Source organism: Ambystoma mexicanum, chromosome 13 (genome assembly GCF_040938575.1).
Source record: "Ambystoma mexicanum isolate Mex_15411 chromosome 13, UKY_AmexF1_1, whole genome shotgun sequence".
NCBI classification, from domain to species: domain Eukaryota; kingdom Metazoa; phylum Chordata; class Amphibia; order Caudata; family Ambystomatidae; genus Ambystoma; species Ambystoma mexicanum.
The window spans coordinates 257,167,937-257,184,101 of record NC_090938.1 but is presented as its reverse complement, the minus strand read 5'-3'; the positions used below and the strand labels follow the sequence as shown (position 1 = coordinate 257,184,101).

Sequence of the window (16,165 nt, the reverse complement as noted above, 5' to 3'; positions counted from 1 at the left end):
CTTTCTCTTAGCGTCTACTTTTTCTGCTCCTCTCCCCGGCTAACTGCCTGACGTAAACTGATTCTGCACTGCTTACCTGGTGACTCTGATGTCGGGGCCCATGTCAGCTCCCCCCACCAGGCGAACCCCTGCACTGGCTTTCTAGCAAACCCCACACTTGAAGACTTGTTTTCTGTATACCTAACAGTGCATCCACCACCTGTTGTGTGCACTTATCCGTGCACTTGGCACAATTGGCCTGTATTTTTACTTATTGTCATTTGTTATTCCCATGTACTGTACCTTCCACTCCCTCCACTCATGCACTTCGACGATCTAAGTCACACCTGGCCTAGTAGGGTTGTTGTCTCTGTCTCCCCCTCTGATTCCCCTCCCTTGCCTCGTTGCGCTTTGCAAGACGTGTGTGTAGGCGCATTACGAATGCCATAGCATACAATTGCACATAACTGCAAACAAATACATACACTTCATGCATACACCCAGGATGCCTGCCCCTTACCTTGCACACTTCCACCATAGCCTGCTGCACTTCTTTGTGCAAAGAGACCTTCTGGCACAGTGTTTGCACACACACACCAGACCCACCAACCTGACAGAGCAGTGCCTTTCGCTCCACAGTTTCCTTTCCATGGCTCCCATCCAGAATATGGCTGAATGTGGCACGTGGAAGCGTGCAAGTAGAGCGTAATCCGCTGAGTTTTCATGCTAGTGGGGGAAGGGTTTGGAGGAGATGAGTGTAAAACAGGGTAGGGGTTTGGGTCTGTACTACTGTCTCAGAAAACAAACAATTGTTTTGTCTTTTTTTTTTTCTCTTTCAATGAGTTTCTGTTTGCTTTTCCTCCTGACATTTGTACGGACTGAACGTCAACGCTCCTCTTACAGTTCTACAGGATTGTCTGCAACACTGCGTGCAGAGTGGCAAACAAAACAGCATTGCCAATGGAGGTAAAAAAATGCCATTTCCTTGGAACCACTACAAATCTTGCTCGTTAATGCTGTTGTAGTCGGTGCAGAACATCCCAGCACTGCACATAAAGTCACATATGCTTCTGTTTATGAAACACCTCCCGACCTCTTGCTGTGGGAAAATTACACCGCATGGTCCCATGCACCTCTTGGTGGTATGGAGGAGAAAATCACCTTAGCAGTGGGAAAAATCTGCATCACTGCTGTCATCAACTTCTTGAGTTGACGGAGCAAACGTGAGAACGACATGTACCCCAAATGTAGTGCTCCATAATGCACAATCTCCCCTCCCTCTCAGTTCTACTGCACTACTCTCCTTCTCCCCTCCAGTTAATTGCTCTACTTATTGTTTTGTTGGTCTGATTCTCAATTGTATGTTGCTTCTACTGTTACTGTTATAATGTTATTGTCATATGTATCCTGTTAAACCGTGCAGCGCTTTGGTGTAAAGCACTATAGAAACTAAAATGAATACAAATACAAATAGAAATCCACAGTACCGACAGAGGCCACACATGTACAAAGGAGAACCATGGCACCGAAACCCCACTCGTACACTGCCCCAAAAAGCCTCCACTCCTTCCAACTGAAAGTTAGTATCAAAGCCTCTTTCCATGGCATACCTGTGCAGATCTTGCACAAACGGTATCACCCATGATGAGCACTCTGCGTCTGTCCAGAATGTCAACCTGACTGCATCGAGATTTGGGGAAATATATCACCGCACCTTCCTGTGAACCACACCTCGACAACTGATTGGATAATCCCCACAGTTCCATTTGCAAAGGCACCATGCTCATAAAGGCAGACTGCAGCATGAGTGCCTTCCCAGCTACAGCGAGGGCCACACCCCAGTAAAGCACAGGCACTCCTTATTCCGTTTCCACTATTGTATATGCAACATTCGCGCATTAGGTAGTATTCAATAGTCACACAAGCATGTAGTATTCACATCCAAGACCTCTGCATCAAACACTATCATTTCTGCACTGCACTGCAGACAAACCTTTACACACTCACAGTACAGGTCTTGTGTCATGTGAAAGCACCTCCAGGTAAGAGCTCTCCAAACCGATGCACGCTTTCAGCGTCCACATTCACCCAGAGCGGCACCCAGCACCATGAACTGCAGGTAGCCATTGTTTTTTTCCTCACAGCAGTCCACCAACTCCAATGATAAAATACTTCAAAGTGCAGTACAGTAGTTAGTAATCTGCGCAATGCACACTACTCAAGCACATACACTATGCAGTTGAACCCTATACACTGGTAGACACACACTTTCTCACCGCAGCACTCAGTGGACACACTGCAGAACTGTTCACTCCATAAGCTCCTGCCATGCACTGGAAAATGTACCATGTGCGAACAATGAGCACACCCATGGAATCAACAATGCATGCACAACTCACAAACCACACACAAAATGCAACAATCTGAGTAGTAGTTGCAAGCAACCCACATTGCTGTTTGTGTAAGGCTTCCAGCCATGCATCCAAGATGCTAGGCTCTCATCACACACAGGACACCCTAGTGCACCGCACTCATGTCATGTATAAAGCATTCCCCATCTACAATTGCGCCTGCCACCTTTCACCTTGGCCACATCTTTGCATGCATGGCTCCATGACGTTGCGTTGGGTGTGCTGAACGGTATGTGAGTGGCTCTGTACATTGTCCATATTGCAACGTTCTGATGCTGATGACTTCCTTTCATGGCACAATATGTTAAAACACTTCCTCAAGCAAGGGTCTTGTAAAGGCCATCCCATAGCAAACGGAAATGCTAACATATGGCTCCCTAATGTGCAACACGTGCAATGACCTACACCATGTGCTCGTGAACTCATAGCACCTCACTTTGGTTGTTCCACCAAGTGTAAAATGCTCTCCGCACCCATTATTCAAAGGTCATCATCCTAGGAGAGATGCAGAGGCAAATCTGCATGGCTGCAGTATGGTGTGCTGGCTGTCGTCAAGGGATAGGCTTGTGGGTGCACGGCCGACGTCCTTCGTCCTTTGGCCATGTACCCAATAGTCTAGGCCTTACCGACACCCAGCACAACATAATGGCCTCATGAAGGGGAACATTTGCCACATACCACAATCCCCAAACTTAACATATGATGGGTGGTGCAAAGGGCAACCCATGCCAAACGCAAATGGCACCATGTGCCTCCCTAATATCCAAGGTGGTGGCATAATGTACACCATATGATACTGGATGCATATCAGGTCACTTGTGCTGTTCTACCACGTCTACAAGGTCCTACAGAACCATTTTTTGAATGTCCCCACCATCGGAGACATGCATACTTAAAACTGCATGTCTGCTTTATGGTGGCGTGCTATGGTGCAGGCCTAGGCTCTTCGGTGCCTGGCCTATGGCCTTTTGCCATACACCCAACAGTGTAGGCTTTGGCCACACCCAACACAACATAACAGAGTCATGCAGGTGAACAAGTGGCCAGGTACATGCAGGTCACCCCTAGCCACTTCTAAGCATCCACTACTTCACCACCACACCCACAAGAGACACTAGAGGAGTCGTCACTCCATCAGGTCCAAGCATGTACTACACAGTGTAAGAATTGCAACCAATCCCCACAACCATGAAAGCAACATTTTATGCAATGATCACAAACCGCACACCAAAGGCAACAATGTGAAACCTACTTCACCGCAGGGCACATATTTGGTGGTGTAAGGTAGCCACCCATTCATCGAAGGGGCTACGGGCTTAGCACACGCACCACACCGTACTGCAGTGTAAGTTTCCAAGTTTCATGTGGTCTTCATTGTACTCCCCTTCTGCCATTGCTCTACCATCACTGATCGCTAGGGCCTCACCACACACAGCACACCCTAGTACAACCCTTGTTTTACTCCTCATGTCATGTGTAATGCACTCCTCATATGCAATGCCTGCCAACTTTCACCCTGGCCACATCTTTTACATGCATGGCTCTATGACGTTGTGTTGCCTGTGCTGAACGGTATGTGAGTGGCTGTGTACATTATCCATATTGCAACTTTCTGATGCTGATGACTTTCTTTCATGGCGCATTGTGTTCAAACACTTTCTCAAACAAGGGTCTTATAAGGGCCTAACCATAGCAAATGCAAATGGTGACATGTGGCTCCCTATTGTACAACAGGGGCAATGATGAACACCTTATGCGAATGTACGAATAGCAGTTCACTTTTGCTGTTCTACCAAGTGCACAATGTCACTCCACAATCATTGTGTGCTACTCACCAACTTCAAGTGCATGCAGAGTGACAACTGCATTGCTGCATTATGTTGTGGTGGCTGTGATGAAGGCCTAAGCTGTTGGGTACATGGCCTACGGCCTTCGGCCATGCACCCAACAGTCTAGGCCTTGGCCACACTCACCACAAGATAACAGAGCCATGCAGGTGACCATGTAGGCATGTGCCAGAAATCACAAAGGCAACATATGCACCAGCACTTCCACCCAACCTCCGTACCATAAAGCAGGGAGGCAAGGAAACTTGTTCCACTTACCGTAATGCAGAAACATATAGCTGTGTTTGGCACCGCTACCCACTTCCAATCACAAAGCATTATAAGCATGCCAACCAAACAAGACAATCTTCACAACATTGGGCCTGCTCCCAACACTATAGTACATTCATAGAACCAATGGTGTGTAGTGCAACACTTACTAATCTGCGCAAAGCACACTACGCAAGCACATATAAGAACCAGTTGCATCGTGACCTCTTCCATATGTACACTATTCTGTTAGTGCACCCAGCGGACACACTGCACGACTGGTCACTGCACCATCTCCACCCATACACTGACAACTGTAGGTTGTTCTACAATCACCACACCCATGCAACCAACATTGTGTGCACTGCAGCCAAACCCCACACAATAAGCAACAATGTGGCACCTATTTTCAACTAGTGGACATACTTTTCTGTGCTAGGGCTGCAGCCATGCATAGAAGGGGCTACGGGCTTACCTCACACAGCACACCATAGTACACGCTATGTTTAAATCCTCATGTCTCGTGGAATGCACTCCCCCTTCTTGTCATGATGCCTACCTCCAAGGAGCCAGGTCCGACCCAGCAACCCCAGAGGCAGGCATCATTTCCCCCAGGGCAGTGCCAGCAGGCCCAAGCTGGGGCCCTTTGGACGCAGTCCTGGCGCCTTAGGCGCCAGGCTCATGTTAGGCGCCAGGCTCATAAAGCTAGACATGTGTTCAAGTGTTTTAATGTGCACTTACTTGATGCAGACCATGCTGCCACATCCAGGCCCTCTTGAGGCCTGAATGGAACTACTTTACCTGTGGGATTACTTTCCACCCGGGTGTGGTCGGGGAAGGATACATACCTGATCGGAGGAAGGATACACACTTGGAACTTCTTCCAAAGCTATTTAAACCACACCCGATCAGCAACTCACGCTTCGCGTTGTTCTGCTCCTCACAGCTGGACGCTCACCGTGTCAGCTCCTGCATCTGGACCTCAGCCACGCCTGTCAGTATCCTGGGTCACCTGCAAAGGGAGACAAAATACCTTACCTGCTAAATCAGCACCACAGAGACATCACACCGACGATCCTGAAAAGGAAGACATCATTTTAAAAGCATTTCGCTACGATCGCTGCAGCGCTGCATTTCACTCACCTTTCCTGGACGCCACCATCTTCAGCAGCGATCATCCGGATCCACAGCCACTTCCCAGAACCTAGAGAGAAAGACAAGAACAAGGTGAGAGAAGGAAGGGAATAGGAAAAGCTCAGTTTCCTTCTAAGTCTTACCTGTTGGGTCATTCCCATTTCATTTCGGGTCTTGCCGCTTCCAGGCATCCGGACCCCGGCCCCTATGGGGGAAAAAGACAAAGACATTGAATGAGCGAATGCAAAGACATTACCCAAGCGCTCATCCAGAACTTACCTGTCATTTACTGGAACTGCACGTATCACTTCGGGTCGGCGCCATATCTCCGGCATTCCGAACCCCGGCCCCTAAGGGGAAAAAGACAATGAACATTATTATTAAGCTTGGACTTTTGAACTTGCAACAGAACATTTACAGAGCCTTACCTGAATAGTCAAGCTTACCTGAACTCCCATAATCCTCAATCCAGTGAAGTAACTGGGTTTCAACGCGCCCCTGCATCAGAAGCAGGATGGAGAGCTCATCCTTACTGACCCTAAGGTGAGACTTCACGGGGAATCGTGGAAGGGCATTGTGGAGGGTTGGAAGAGAGTGGGAGGCTTGAGCATAACTCAGTCAGTAGGTAATACTTCCTTTTCACGCACAGGGGAATATTCCTGCGAGCCGGAGAAGCCAGAGTAGAGGGGCCCTTCCTGTCCATCTTCAGAGTCCTGCGCTTCACCATTGAAGAAGCATCAGCACTCGAAGCCAGACCTGCGCCTCCGTGGGAATCAGGTGAGCGTTACACTTCTGCAAATGTGCCTGCCACCACTCATCACAGAAAGACATTGCTTCTGCAGCTTGCATGCCATAATGAAGACTGCCTGCAATGACCACACAAGACTGTTGCCTGTTGAGGTATCCGCGCATTGGCGGAGCATGCACGGATAGCGCTGGCACACCACCGTCTTCTTTTATTTGAGATACATCACATGAAGCACTTCTCACTCCTGCACCCTTTCCATCCCTTCTTCCCACCACCAGATGCCGTACACTATTTTTATCAGGCTCTTTTGCTGCCGCATTGTCCTCCGATACAACATACTGCCGTCCTGGAGCACTTTTGACACACATCCCGTCACCGCACACTGCAATGCAGTAAAAATTTTGACCACGCAGCGAACAGGGAAATGGGACGCAGAGCGAACCCAGATATCAATATTTTTTGGGACGTACATTTCAGTTCTTTTCAACAAAAGTACTGGCCGGATTTCCACCAAACACACAATAGCACGCTTTCTGACCCAAGCCCCCGCTCCTCCGAAAATCCGCCCAGCCGTTCGGCCTGTTTTTCCCAATTCAGTCCATGGAGAAATAAAAATGTATGGGACCCCCCTATAACTTTGCCCCCCCCCCCCCCTGCACGAAACCTCACCCAACTTGGCAAAATAATTCAGAGCCGGCCATATACTTTTTTTGCAAAGTTTGGTGACGATTCCTCCAGGGGGAGCGACGTTATAAACTGCCGAAAAAGTGGTCTTCCTATGAGTTTAGCAACTTAACCATAACAACACGGCCGGTACCGCGGGTTGTGTAATATTGGCTCACATCCTTCAGCCATCTGATTATTACCATATATTAAAGAGCCTGTATTTGTGTTCATCCTTCATGGAGCAATACCTTCCAATTCTTTAACTTTTTCTCAAGTCCTCAGTGCTAAATTCCCAAAAACTATCAATATTTGGCAAAACTGGCTTTGCCAAGGGGGCTAAGGACAAGAGTATGCCTGTCTCCTGTATTTCTCAAAGTAGACGTGAAAAATGATGGAAGTGTGAGGTAAAGAAACCAAGGCTGCCATCTTTAGTTCTATTCCCCTCTTTCCCTATGGCTTTTTTTCCTCCCACCTCACTTATCCATTCCCCTGCGGCCCCTCTCACCCTTTGATGCCACTTGGTGCCTCACTTACCTCATAATACTAAACACACTTCTGTATTATAAGGGTATCATAACCAATAGTAGCTGCCTCAGGGTCAGTCTCAACAACATGGGAGTCTAGTATTGTGTCAAGAACAAAGGGGCAGTGTCCGCTTATTTTAAAGAGGGTTTGTAATGGATTTGCAGTGAACAAAATTAAGATTGGATAAGCAGGAGCTAAAAGCTGCTCATGGGTAGCCTGCATTAACCTGTGAGCAGGAGCTACCACTGGGTAACGAGGAGCTAATACATAGTTTTCTGCAAATCTTACTTCCACATAAGATGTAAATGTAACATTTTGTCCATCATTTATGACCAGTAATTCTTTGGATGTCTTTTAGATGTGCCCAAAGGCTGATTAATCGTTTGCCACAGATTAGTGTCACATGGGTATGTTTGTTCAGCATTAAAGCCGAACGTAACTCTTGGTAGATGTTGGTGCCAAGCTAACCAGACTATTACCCAAATTGATGGTTTCCAATTGACTGTATGGTACATCAGGCCGAAATCGGCCCGTACCATTCGATCATTTGGAAACAACCAATTGGGGTAATCACTACCAAACATGGGGAGCAGGGAACACCATCGCAACCCCCGCTCCCCATGTTTGGTAGTGATGGCCTTTGGGGGTAGCAGGGATGTCCCCCGCTTCCGGAGTTCTGGAGGCGGGGGATGGAAAAAAGAAAAAGAAAAAAAAGAAAAAAAAGAAAAGCGGACCCTGCTGTGTCGGATCCGACCTGCCTAGAAGGGAAGGATCTGACGCTGCAGGGCCAGAAACAATGCAGACAGCAAAAAGGTAAGTATGGGGCCCGGGGGGTTGGGTCAGGGAGGGTTGGAGCGTTTGAGTTTTGGTGGATTTGGCTGCTGCAAAATTGGATTCGCAGCCGAATTGACAACCTTCTAGACTACAAGAAGGAACTAAATTGCTCCCCGCTCCCCTCAATTTCAAACCCTGTATTTGTATTCAGAATAGTATAGTGATCTCCTGTATGTACAACCTCGAAGGGGCAACCATGCATGTATCTTCTTTCACAAGGATTCAATTAGCTTTACTTAGCCATCAAACCTGTCGGTATTGGCATTTTTGTCCAAATTCGCACTTGTATCAATTCCTGAATGAATGCTGCATGTCCCCGTGTAGATGTCTGAAATAATTACGTACATCTGCACTATTGTATTATACAATGTTCCTTCCCCTCACTTGGAAGTAACTCATCTTCTCACCCAAACAGTAACTTCTAAAGTAAGTTGCATAGTGAAAACGTGCTTAGTTATATGTCTCAAGCCATATCTGATATTTCCAGACAGTTAGTAAAATTGTGAATTCACCCCTCATGCTTCCTCTATCCTCTGATACAAGACTTTCTACTTTCTCTACTTCAGAAAGTCTTGCAGATTCCTAATGTAATTTTCTAACACCTGCATGTATTCTCCTTGATGCCTGACCGGCTGAGATGCGATAGCGTCCTTAATATAGATACAAAACACCATAAACAAAGCATACATCTGAACATGAGTTGGATAATGGGAAGTCAGGTGGTGTCGGGGGCCTGGAGCTTGAAAAGCAGCTAATCCAAGCCATATATTCGGCATGATTCTTCCAGACCAGTGGTTCATTTGTGTAAGTGATACGAGTCATTCCTTGTAGGTCTATGCACGAATTTGTAATAATAAGCGTACAATGCTCAAGGAGTATCTGTGGCTGTGGTATCTCTTTATCCATTATGGACTAATCCCCCCCCCAAAGCCTGTTTTTATTTCTAACTCACTTGAAGAACGATTTGTAGCATGTCTTCTCTCGATGTGCTGATCCTTCAGTGAGCACACATTGCCCTTTTCTGTAGTTCGTAATGAAAAAACAGCAGTGGCAATAAGAGGACCTATCAGGAAAAACACAGTTGAAAATAATTATGACTATGCACAAACTTGTGTAATGACCAGAACAAGCAGTATTCTTAAAGTATGCGATGACAGGAGAAAATTCACATGGGCTCATTTCATAATGGTCAGACACCTCACAGGGCCACTTTCAGTTATGTACACAAGCTTCTCTGATGTCACATTGGGCTTTTCCTATGCATCAGTGCAATTGGTGTGCCAAACTGCAAAATGACTCGCGCATGCACACACTTTGCAGAGCGTGACGCACACTGACAAATGGGTGATTACTCACCATATTGCCATTGAGGGACAGTATGGAGAACTCAGCCTTTATGTATGGGTGGCCATCACCCGTTGGTACAGTACTACTGTGTGCTGTAGACAACCCAGCATAATGGCTTACTTTGTCAATGGGCCAAAACTCCCTACCCTCAGTAACATTGGATCTCATGTGCTCCTAGTGTGGGTATGAGATGTTAAATTGTGCACCATCCATGGGTAGTGCACATTCTGCAATCACTCAGCATATGCTGCATCTTGACACGAGTTTAGGGAAGAGAAGGATTTTCTAATGTTGATCTAGAACCCGGACATGCCTTCAATCCCTTTTCCTCATGCTAATCCACAATAATTAGAGATCTGCACACAGCAGCAACATTATTATGTGGCCTTCCAGGCTTGGATTAATTGCCTGTTTTGCCCAACTCCCATTGTGACAAGTACCTTATTTGTGGAGATGTTGTGTATTTAATTTTGTTGTTCTACTTTTCAGATTTTTAAATTTGTTTTAGGATTTACAGTGACATTGGGTTTGCAATGTCTGTCTGAGACAGCACATCATTTGTTCCTTACTAATGTGGAGGGAAAATGCAAATAGTTTGGGGTTTAAACCCTGCATGCAAAAGACCAACTTTGTGGCAGGCAACCGAGAAGGCCCCACTGCTGCTCCTCCCGCAAAATCTGTCTTTTGCCTCCCCCTCCATCTCCCTGTCAATTTCAGGGGAGTCTTGCCCGCTGCATCCTCCCCTCCCTCCTACTAACCTGAACTGAACATCGAAATCTTCCTGCTTCCCTCCAGGCTGCGCCCCCTACAGGCTCACAGCCTGTAGTGGTGAGGTCTATGGGCCACAATCAATGAAAATATATGCACATTACTGCTAGCTAAACACAGATGTAGACTCAAGAAAGACTAGCCCTTTATATTTAGTATTTAGCCTAATATTGCTGAGGAAATGAATCCATTCTGAATTGTGCATCTGTAGGCAGAATAGAGAAAAGAGCTTGGCAACTAACAATGTAAAAGTATACTGAGCTACACTGATAAAAGTTACTTCAAACACATGTTGTTAAAAGCAGCAAAGGCTTAATTGTATTCAAGGCACAGACTTGTTCTGATTATCTCCTACAACACTGGAAATTGATCTTGGGTATCTGAGGTTGCCCGATTCTACAGTCAGCTATTGTGTCAACTGGGGAGACTGAAATCATCCTTAATGAGTTCATGAAACCTTCCACTCATACAATTGAAATCAAACTATTGAAAAGGTACTAACAAAAATGGTTGATAAAGGGCAGGGTAACACAGCCTTGGATTGCATTTTCTTTTCTGTGTTCACCCTGCAGACCAGGTTTTAAAGATTTGGTCAAGCAACCTTACCCAAAGATTTAGTCCAGCATCTGTTTTCCAAAAGACTACTGATACAGATACAATATCTCTTGGATGATCCATCAGCATGTGAAGTTAATCAAGGGTAGTACTCGCAGGATTAGAGTTATGAGAAGATAATACGTTGCAAGTCTCATAGCATTGCGTGTGTGTATAGCAGCAGAATGGCAAATTGGCACAATGACGTATTTAATAGCGCAAAGCCTGGTGACGCTACCCGCAATGCTATGCATGGGGTCTTAAATGTCATGTCTGTGCAAGGTGCTCTGCTGAATTTTAGCGGCTGCATGGCCAGTGTTGTGCCGGTGCTTTTGTATGCGTAGCAAGCAAATGCAAAGCTCCACTTGCTTCTCCATTCGGAAGGCAGCACATACACAGATGCATTGCTACCTCCTCAGCTGTACTAGCACAGCACATAAAAGTGGCTGCAACATAGTTTGGGAGTCCAGAATGGCGCATTGCTGATGGAAGCCAACTTGAATGCTTGTAGAAAGAAGGGAGAAGTCTGAGGCACACTGCACTTCGTGAAGATAAAGCTGTTAACTAAAATGAATCCTGTGGATATCTCTGTCCGGGACTTGGAAGACAAAGAAGGGCTGGCATGCTCTCCAGCATAATGTCCAGGAGAAAGTGCTGGAAGCAAATTAGCATGCCCATGCAATTGTAAGGGGTAGGGTCACTGAGGCCAGTTGCCCTGACACGTTTGTTGGAGCAAGTACTTGACATGATGGATCCCGGGAGCACCGACGGGATAAGAGCCATGGAAAGTCTAAACACTGGTGCAAGTAAGGCCATTTTCACCTGTGTATGTTCTTTTGCCCGGTCGTCACTCCTCGTACCGTGCCATTAGCATTCCTCAATGACAGCCCATAATGAGGGCCCGGACACATCCTGTTATTGTTCATTTTGACCAAAGTAAAGTAGTGTGGTCGGCAATAGATATGTCCATGATGCAGTGCTGTTATACATGACGTTTGTATATAACTAGCACAAGTGCATGTTTGTTTCAGCATTCATAAATTGTGCATGTAAATAACTTGGTAATTTATGCATGTTCTTCACCATCTACAAAAAGTTCTGTTGTGGTATCACAAGATGATTTAAGAAATGAAACCCTGAACTAGGCTGCCACAGGAACTCTGGGATGAAGGAACGAAGATGGGAAGGAATAATACCATAAATTGAGTTGCCCTAGATCGTCCAAATTCAAAATCTGTTGGCCTATCAGATGTGTGGGCTGAGGTGCAAACCATTAGAGTTGAATGTTTAGACAACATTGTGCTTGCTTATCTTAGCCACACCGATAACCCAATGTTATACTGGAAGATCACAACAGCCATCCACTGTAAAGGTCGCAGCTTGAAATACTGAGCCACGTCCACCCACTTGGCAAGCACATTGGCGCAGAAGCAGGAGATGTCGTTATGAAACACCAGCAGGCAATTTGCACTAATGCAAATCCTCAATAAAATGTGTTAATCACACTACAAACAGCAAAATATAATTTGTGGCTGTGCTGAATGATACACTGATATGGGGTGATTAAGGATATGGTCCGTTTTGAACTTATGCATAAATGCATTGGCATGGGGGGCGCCATTGTGGTCCCCATTGAAGTTCCCGATGTCTGCAGGAAAAACTGTTCTCTGTATCTGGAATACGAGTTTTCTGATATGAATTGAAGTAACACTATGATAAATTATTTCTGTGCTGCAATTTCCCCTGTGTTGAGTAATAGCCATTCAACTGCTTCGATTCCCAAGTCGTGGGGAATGAAGTATACAGACTTTTCACATTTACTATGAACAAGATATGTTCTGGTTCGTATTAAACTCTGTTCAAATGTTGTAAAAAATGGGTGGTATCTTTAATATATGTGGTCGTTTGCTGGATTAGAGGTTGTAAAAAGTAATCAATATAGTTACCAAAGTGTTGTGGTAAGCTGTTGATATCTGCCACAATTGGTTTCCCAGGCGGATTCCTTGGGTCTTTGTGCACTTTTGGTAATGTGTAAAAGTTAGGTATGCATGGATTCTCATGTGTGTTGATTAATCCAACCCTTTTCCTCTGCCTTGTTCAAAAGATCCTCAAGATTATGTTTGATAGACATGGTGGGATAAGTATCTAATGTTGCGTATATGCTTCTATCTGCAAGTTGCCTGTTACATTGTCATAATCTGTGGAGTTCCAAAGAATGCAACAGGCAACTTGCAGATAGAAGTATATACACAACATTAGATAGCGATCCCACCATATCTATCAAACACAATCTTGAGGAACTTTTGAACAAGGCAGAGGAAAAGGGTTGGATTAATCACCACACACATACATTGAGCATCAACGCATACCTAACTTTTACACATTAACAAACGTGCGCAAAGACCCAAGGAATCCGCCTGGGAGACCAATTGTGGCAGGTATCAACAGCTTACTACAACAAATTGGTAAATATATTGATTACTTTTTACAACCTTGAATCCAACAAACGACCACATACATTAAAGATACCACCCATTTTTTACAACATTTGGACAGAGTTTAATACGATCCAGAACATATCTTGTTCACTGTAGATGTAAAAAGTCTATATCCTTCGATTCCCCACGACTTGAGAATCGAAGCAGTTGAATGGGTATTACTCAACACGGGAGAAATTGCAGTACAGAAATAATTCATCATAGTGTTACTTCAATTCATATAAAAAAAAAAACTTGTATTTCAGATACAGAGAACAGTTTTTCCTGCAGACATCGGAAACCTCATTGGGGGCCACAATGGCGCCCGCCTATGCCAATGCATTTATGCACAAGTTCGAAACAGACCATAACCTGATTCACGCCATTTGGAAACAACAACTGGCAATATGGATACGATTTATTGATGACATATTTGGCATATGGACCAGCACTGAAGACCAATTGAAAGAATTTTTCACATATCTGAACACAATTGACCAAAGAATTCAGTTCACCTACGAATTCTCCAGAAAGAACATACATTTTTTGTATGCAAATATTGAATCCACATGAGACAGATAAAACTAAAATTTTCAACAAGGCAACTGACCGAAAGAACTTGCTCCACAGATTGGACTTTCATCAACCAAGTCTAATACGGAACTTGCCAAATAGCCGAATGCTGAGGGTAAAACGCATCATTAGTGACTCAGAGGACTTTACTGCGGAATTGACAAAAATGGGTGATAAGTTCATCAAGAGGATATAAAATGGAGGAAATTCAGACAGCAAAGACCAAAGTGGAACTGATGAATAGGGAAGAACTACTACGAATACAAAACAAACCAAAAAAATAACCACCGCTAGTATTTGTATCGAGATTCTCAACCCAGAGTAACAGGATCAAATCTATAATTGAAAAAGAACTGGCAAGTACTTTCTGTGACCAAAGAGTCTAACATTTGTTCAAGGATTACCCTACCTTTGCATACCAAAGGAGTAGAAATGTTAGGGATTGTCGAGTACAAACAAGGACGCCCGCCAAAAAGGGTGTGACAACACGCAAAGCGACGTTTCCATGCCTACAATATAGCAATTGTGGATACATACAAAAGGGGAGTTCATAAATCATCCACACACTGGAAAAAAAATAAACCTTAGAGACTATGCGACCTGCGACACAGCAAGCATAATATATGGAATAAAGTGCCTGTGTGGGCTTTATTATTTTGGACAGTCCAGAAGAAAAGCAAAATTGCATTGGAACGAACATAGGTCATTCATACGCAACAGAAATGCGAATAGTGCAGTGGCAAGACACTGGGTAGACAAGAGACATAACCTAGCGCAAATACGCTTCCTGGTTCTCTAAGAGGTGAGCAGAAAAGAGCCACACAAAAACATCCAGAAGAGACTTGACAGGAGAGAAGCCTTTTGGATAGAATTTTTAGGGACTCTTGCACCAAAAGGTTTAAATGAGGAAGTGAACTTTGCCTGTTATCTCTAGAGCTAATGTTAATTATTGTGAATGTTATTGCATCCACTCATTGTGAATGTTTGAGTATTGACTGATGATTTCTGATGCTTAAAAATGCTTCAGTATATCCCCATGGATAAGAATGGTAGATTAGACTCAATATGACATACTGGTATCATTAACAAAGAAAGTAAGGTTAGACACGAATTTACATGTCTCTTTAGGGTGCATGAACTGTGAGAAATGTGGTTATCGTTATACCAATATAAGGTTTATGCTACCAGTCAAGAACCGCCACGTGATTATGTTCTCTCAGGTATGTAAATCTGTTCTATAACACAACAAGCGATCCCCTGTGTGATAAGGACGTAAGAATGTCATTAACGAAAAACCTTCACATGCTCACTACAAAAGGAACATAAATGCAGATCCATTATGCATTACTATTGTGATTTCTTAAAGAGCTATGAGTGTACGCTTGCAATAACAGTAAAACTATTTGAAATATTATACAAATATCTGAAGCATATTTACTAAGGCAATGTAGTAAGTAAAAAAATCAATTTAGTTGCATTGCATCAATATAATTGCACTCTGGAGTATAGAACCTACCAACGTTAGTACACTACACTTCATGAGTATAACTAATGCTACATGGGCAATATAACACTACTTTATACGTTGAATACAGGTACCATTAATGTAGTTTAATTAGTACACAAGCAATCGTTTCCCGTTCCCCTGTTACCATGGGGATAAGGGATGCGAGGCGCTGACATGTCAGCATGTAGGCTTGACAACAAGACAACAATTTAACAACAGCAGCGCGTTCGCGGGTGGCTTCATTTCAACAGCAGACGCCGCAGGAGGAAGGTAAGCTGCACACGGTTTAAGTTATGGATACCCCGGTGGGAAACAGGACGCTGACAGTAACAACAACCTTATTCTTGCAGCACTCTACTTACATGGGCAAGCAAAACGTTAGAGTCCGTAAGGTAAAAAAAGTCCTTTCAAAAAACCTCTCTTTCGATTACATCAATGTGCACTTTAAATATATTAGCATCATATGTCAGGAGTACAGATAGATACATATGTTTTATTTTTCTTTC

At 44.5% G+C, this 16,165-nt stretch overlaps 1 protein-coding gene across 2 annotated transcripts in view; it reads right to left on the bottom strand.

Annotated features, from left to right (window-relative positions):
* Positions 1-16,165, bottom strand: part of LOC138521161 (zinc finger protein 586-like) — a 191,989-nt gene that overhangs the window by 149,521 nt on the left and 26,303 nt on the right. Inside the window, exon 3 of one of the 2 annotated variants that reach the window (XM_069633745.1) lies at positions 9,346-9,456. The exons of the other annotated variant lie outside the window; for it this stretch is intronic. Coding sequence (XP_069489846.1) covers positions 9,346-9,456 — 111 coding nt within the window. The remainder of the gene's footprint in view (positions 1-9,345; positions 9,457-16,165) is intronic. 2 annotated transcript variants of the gene reach the window in all.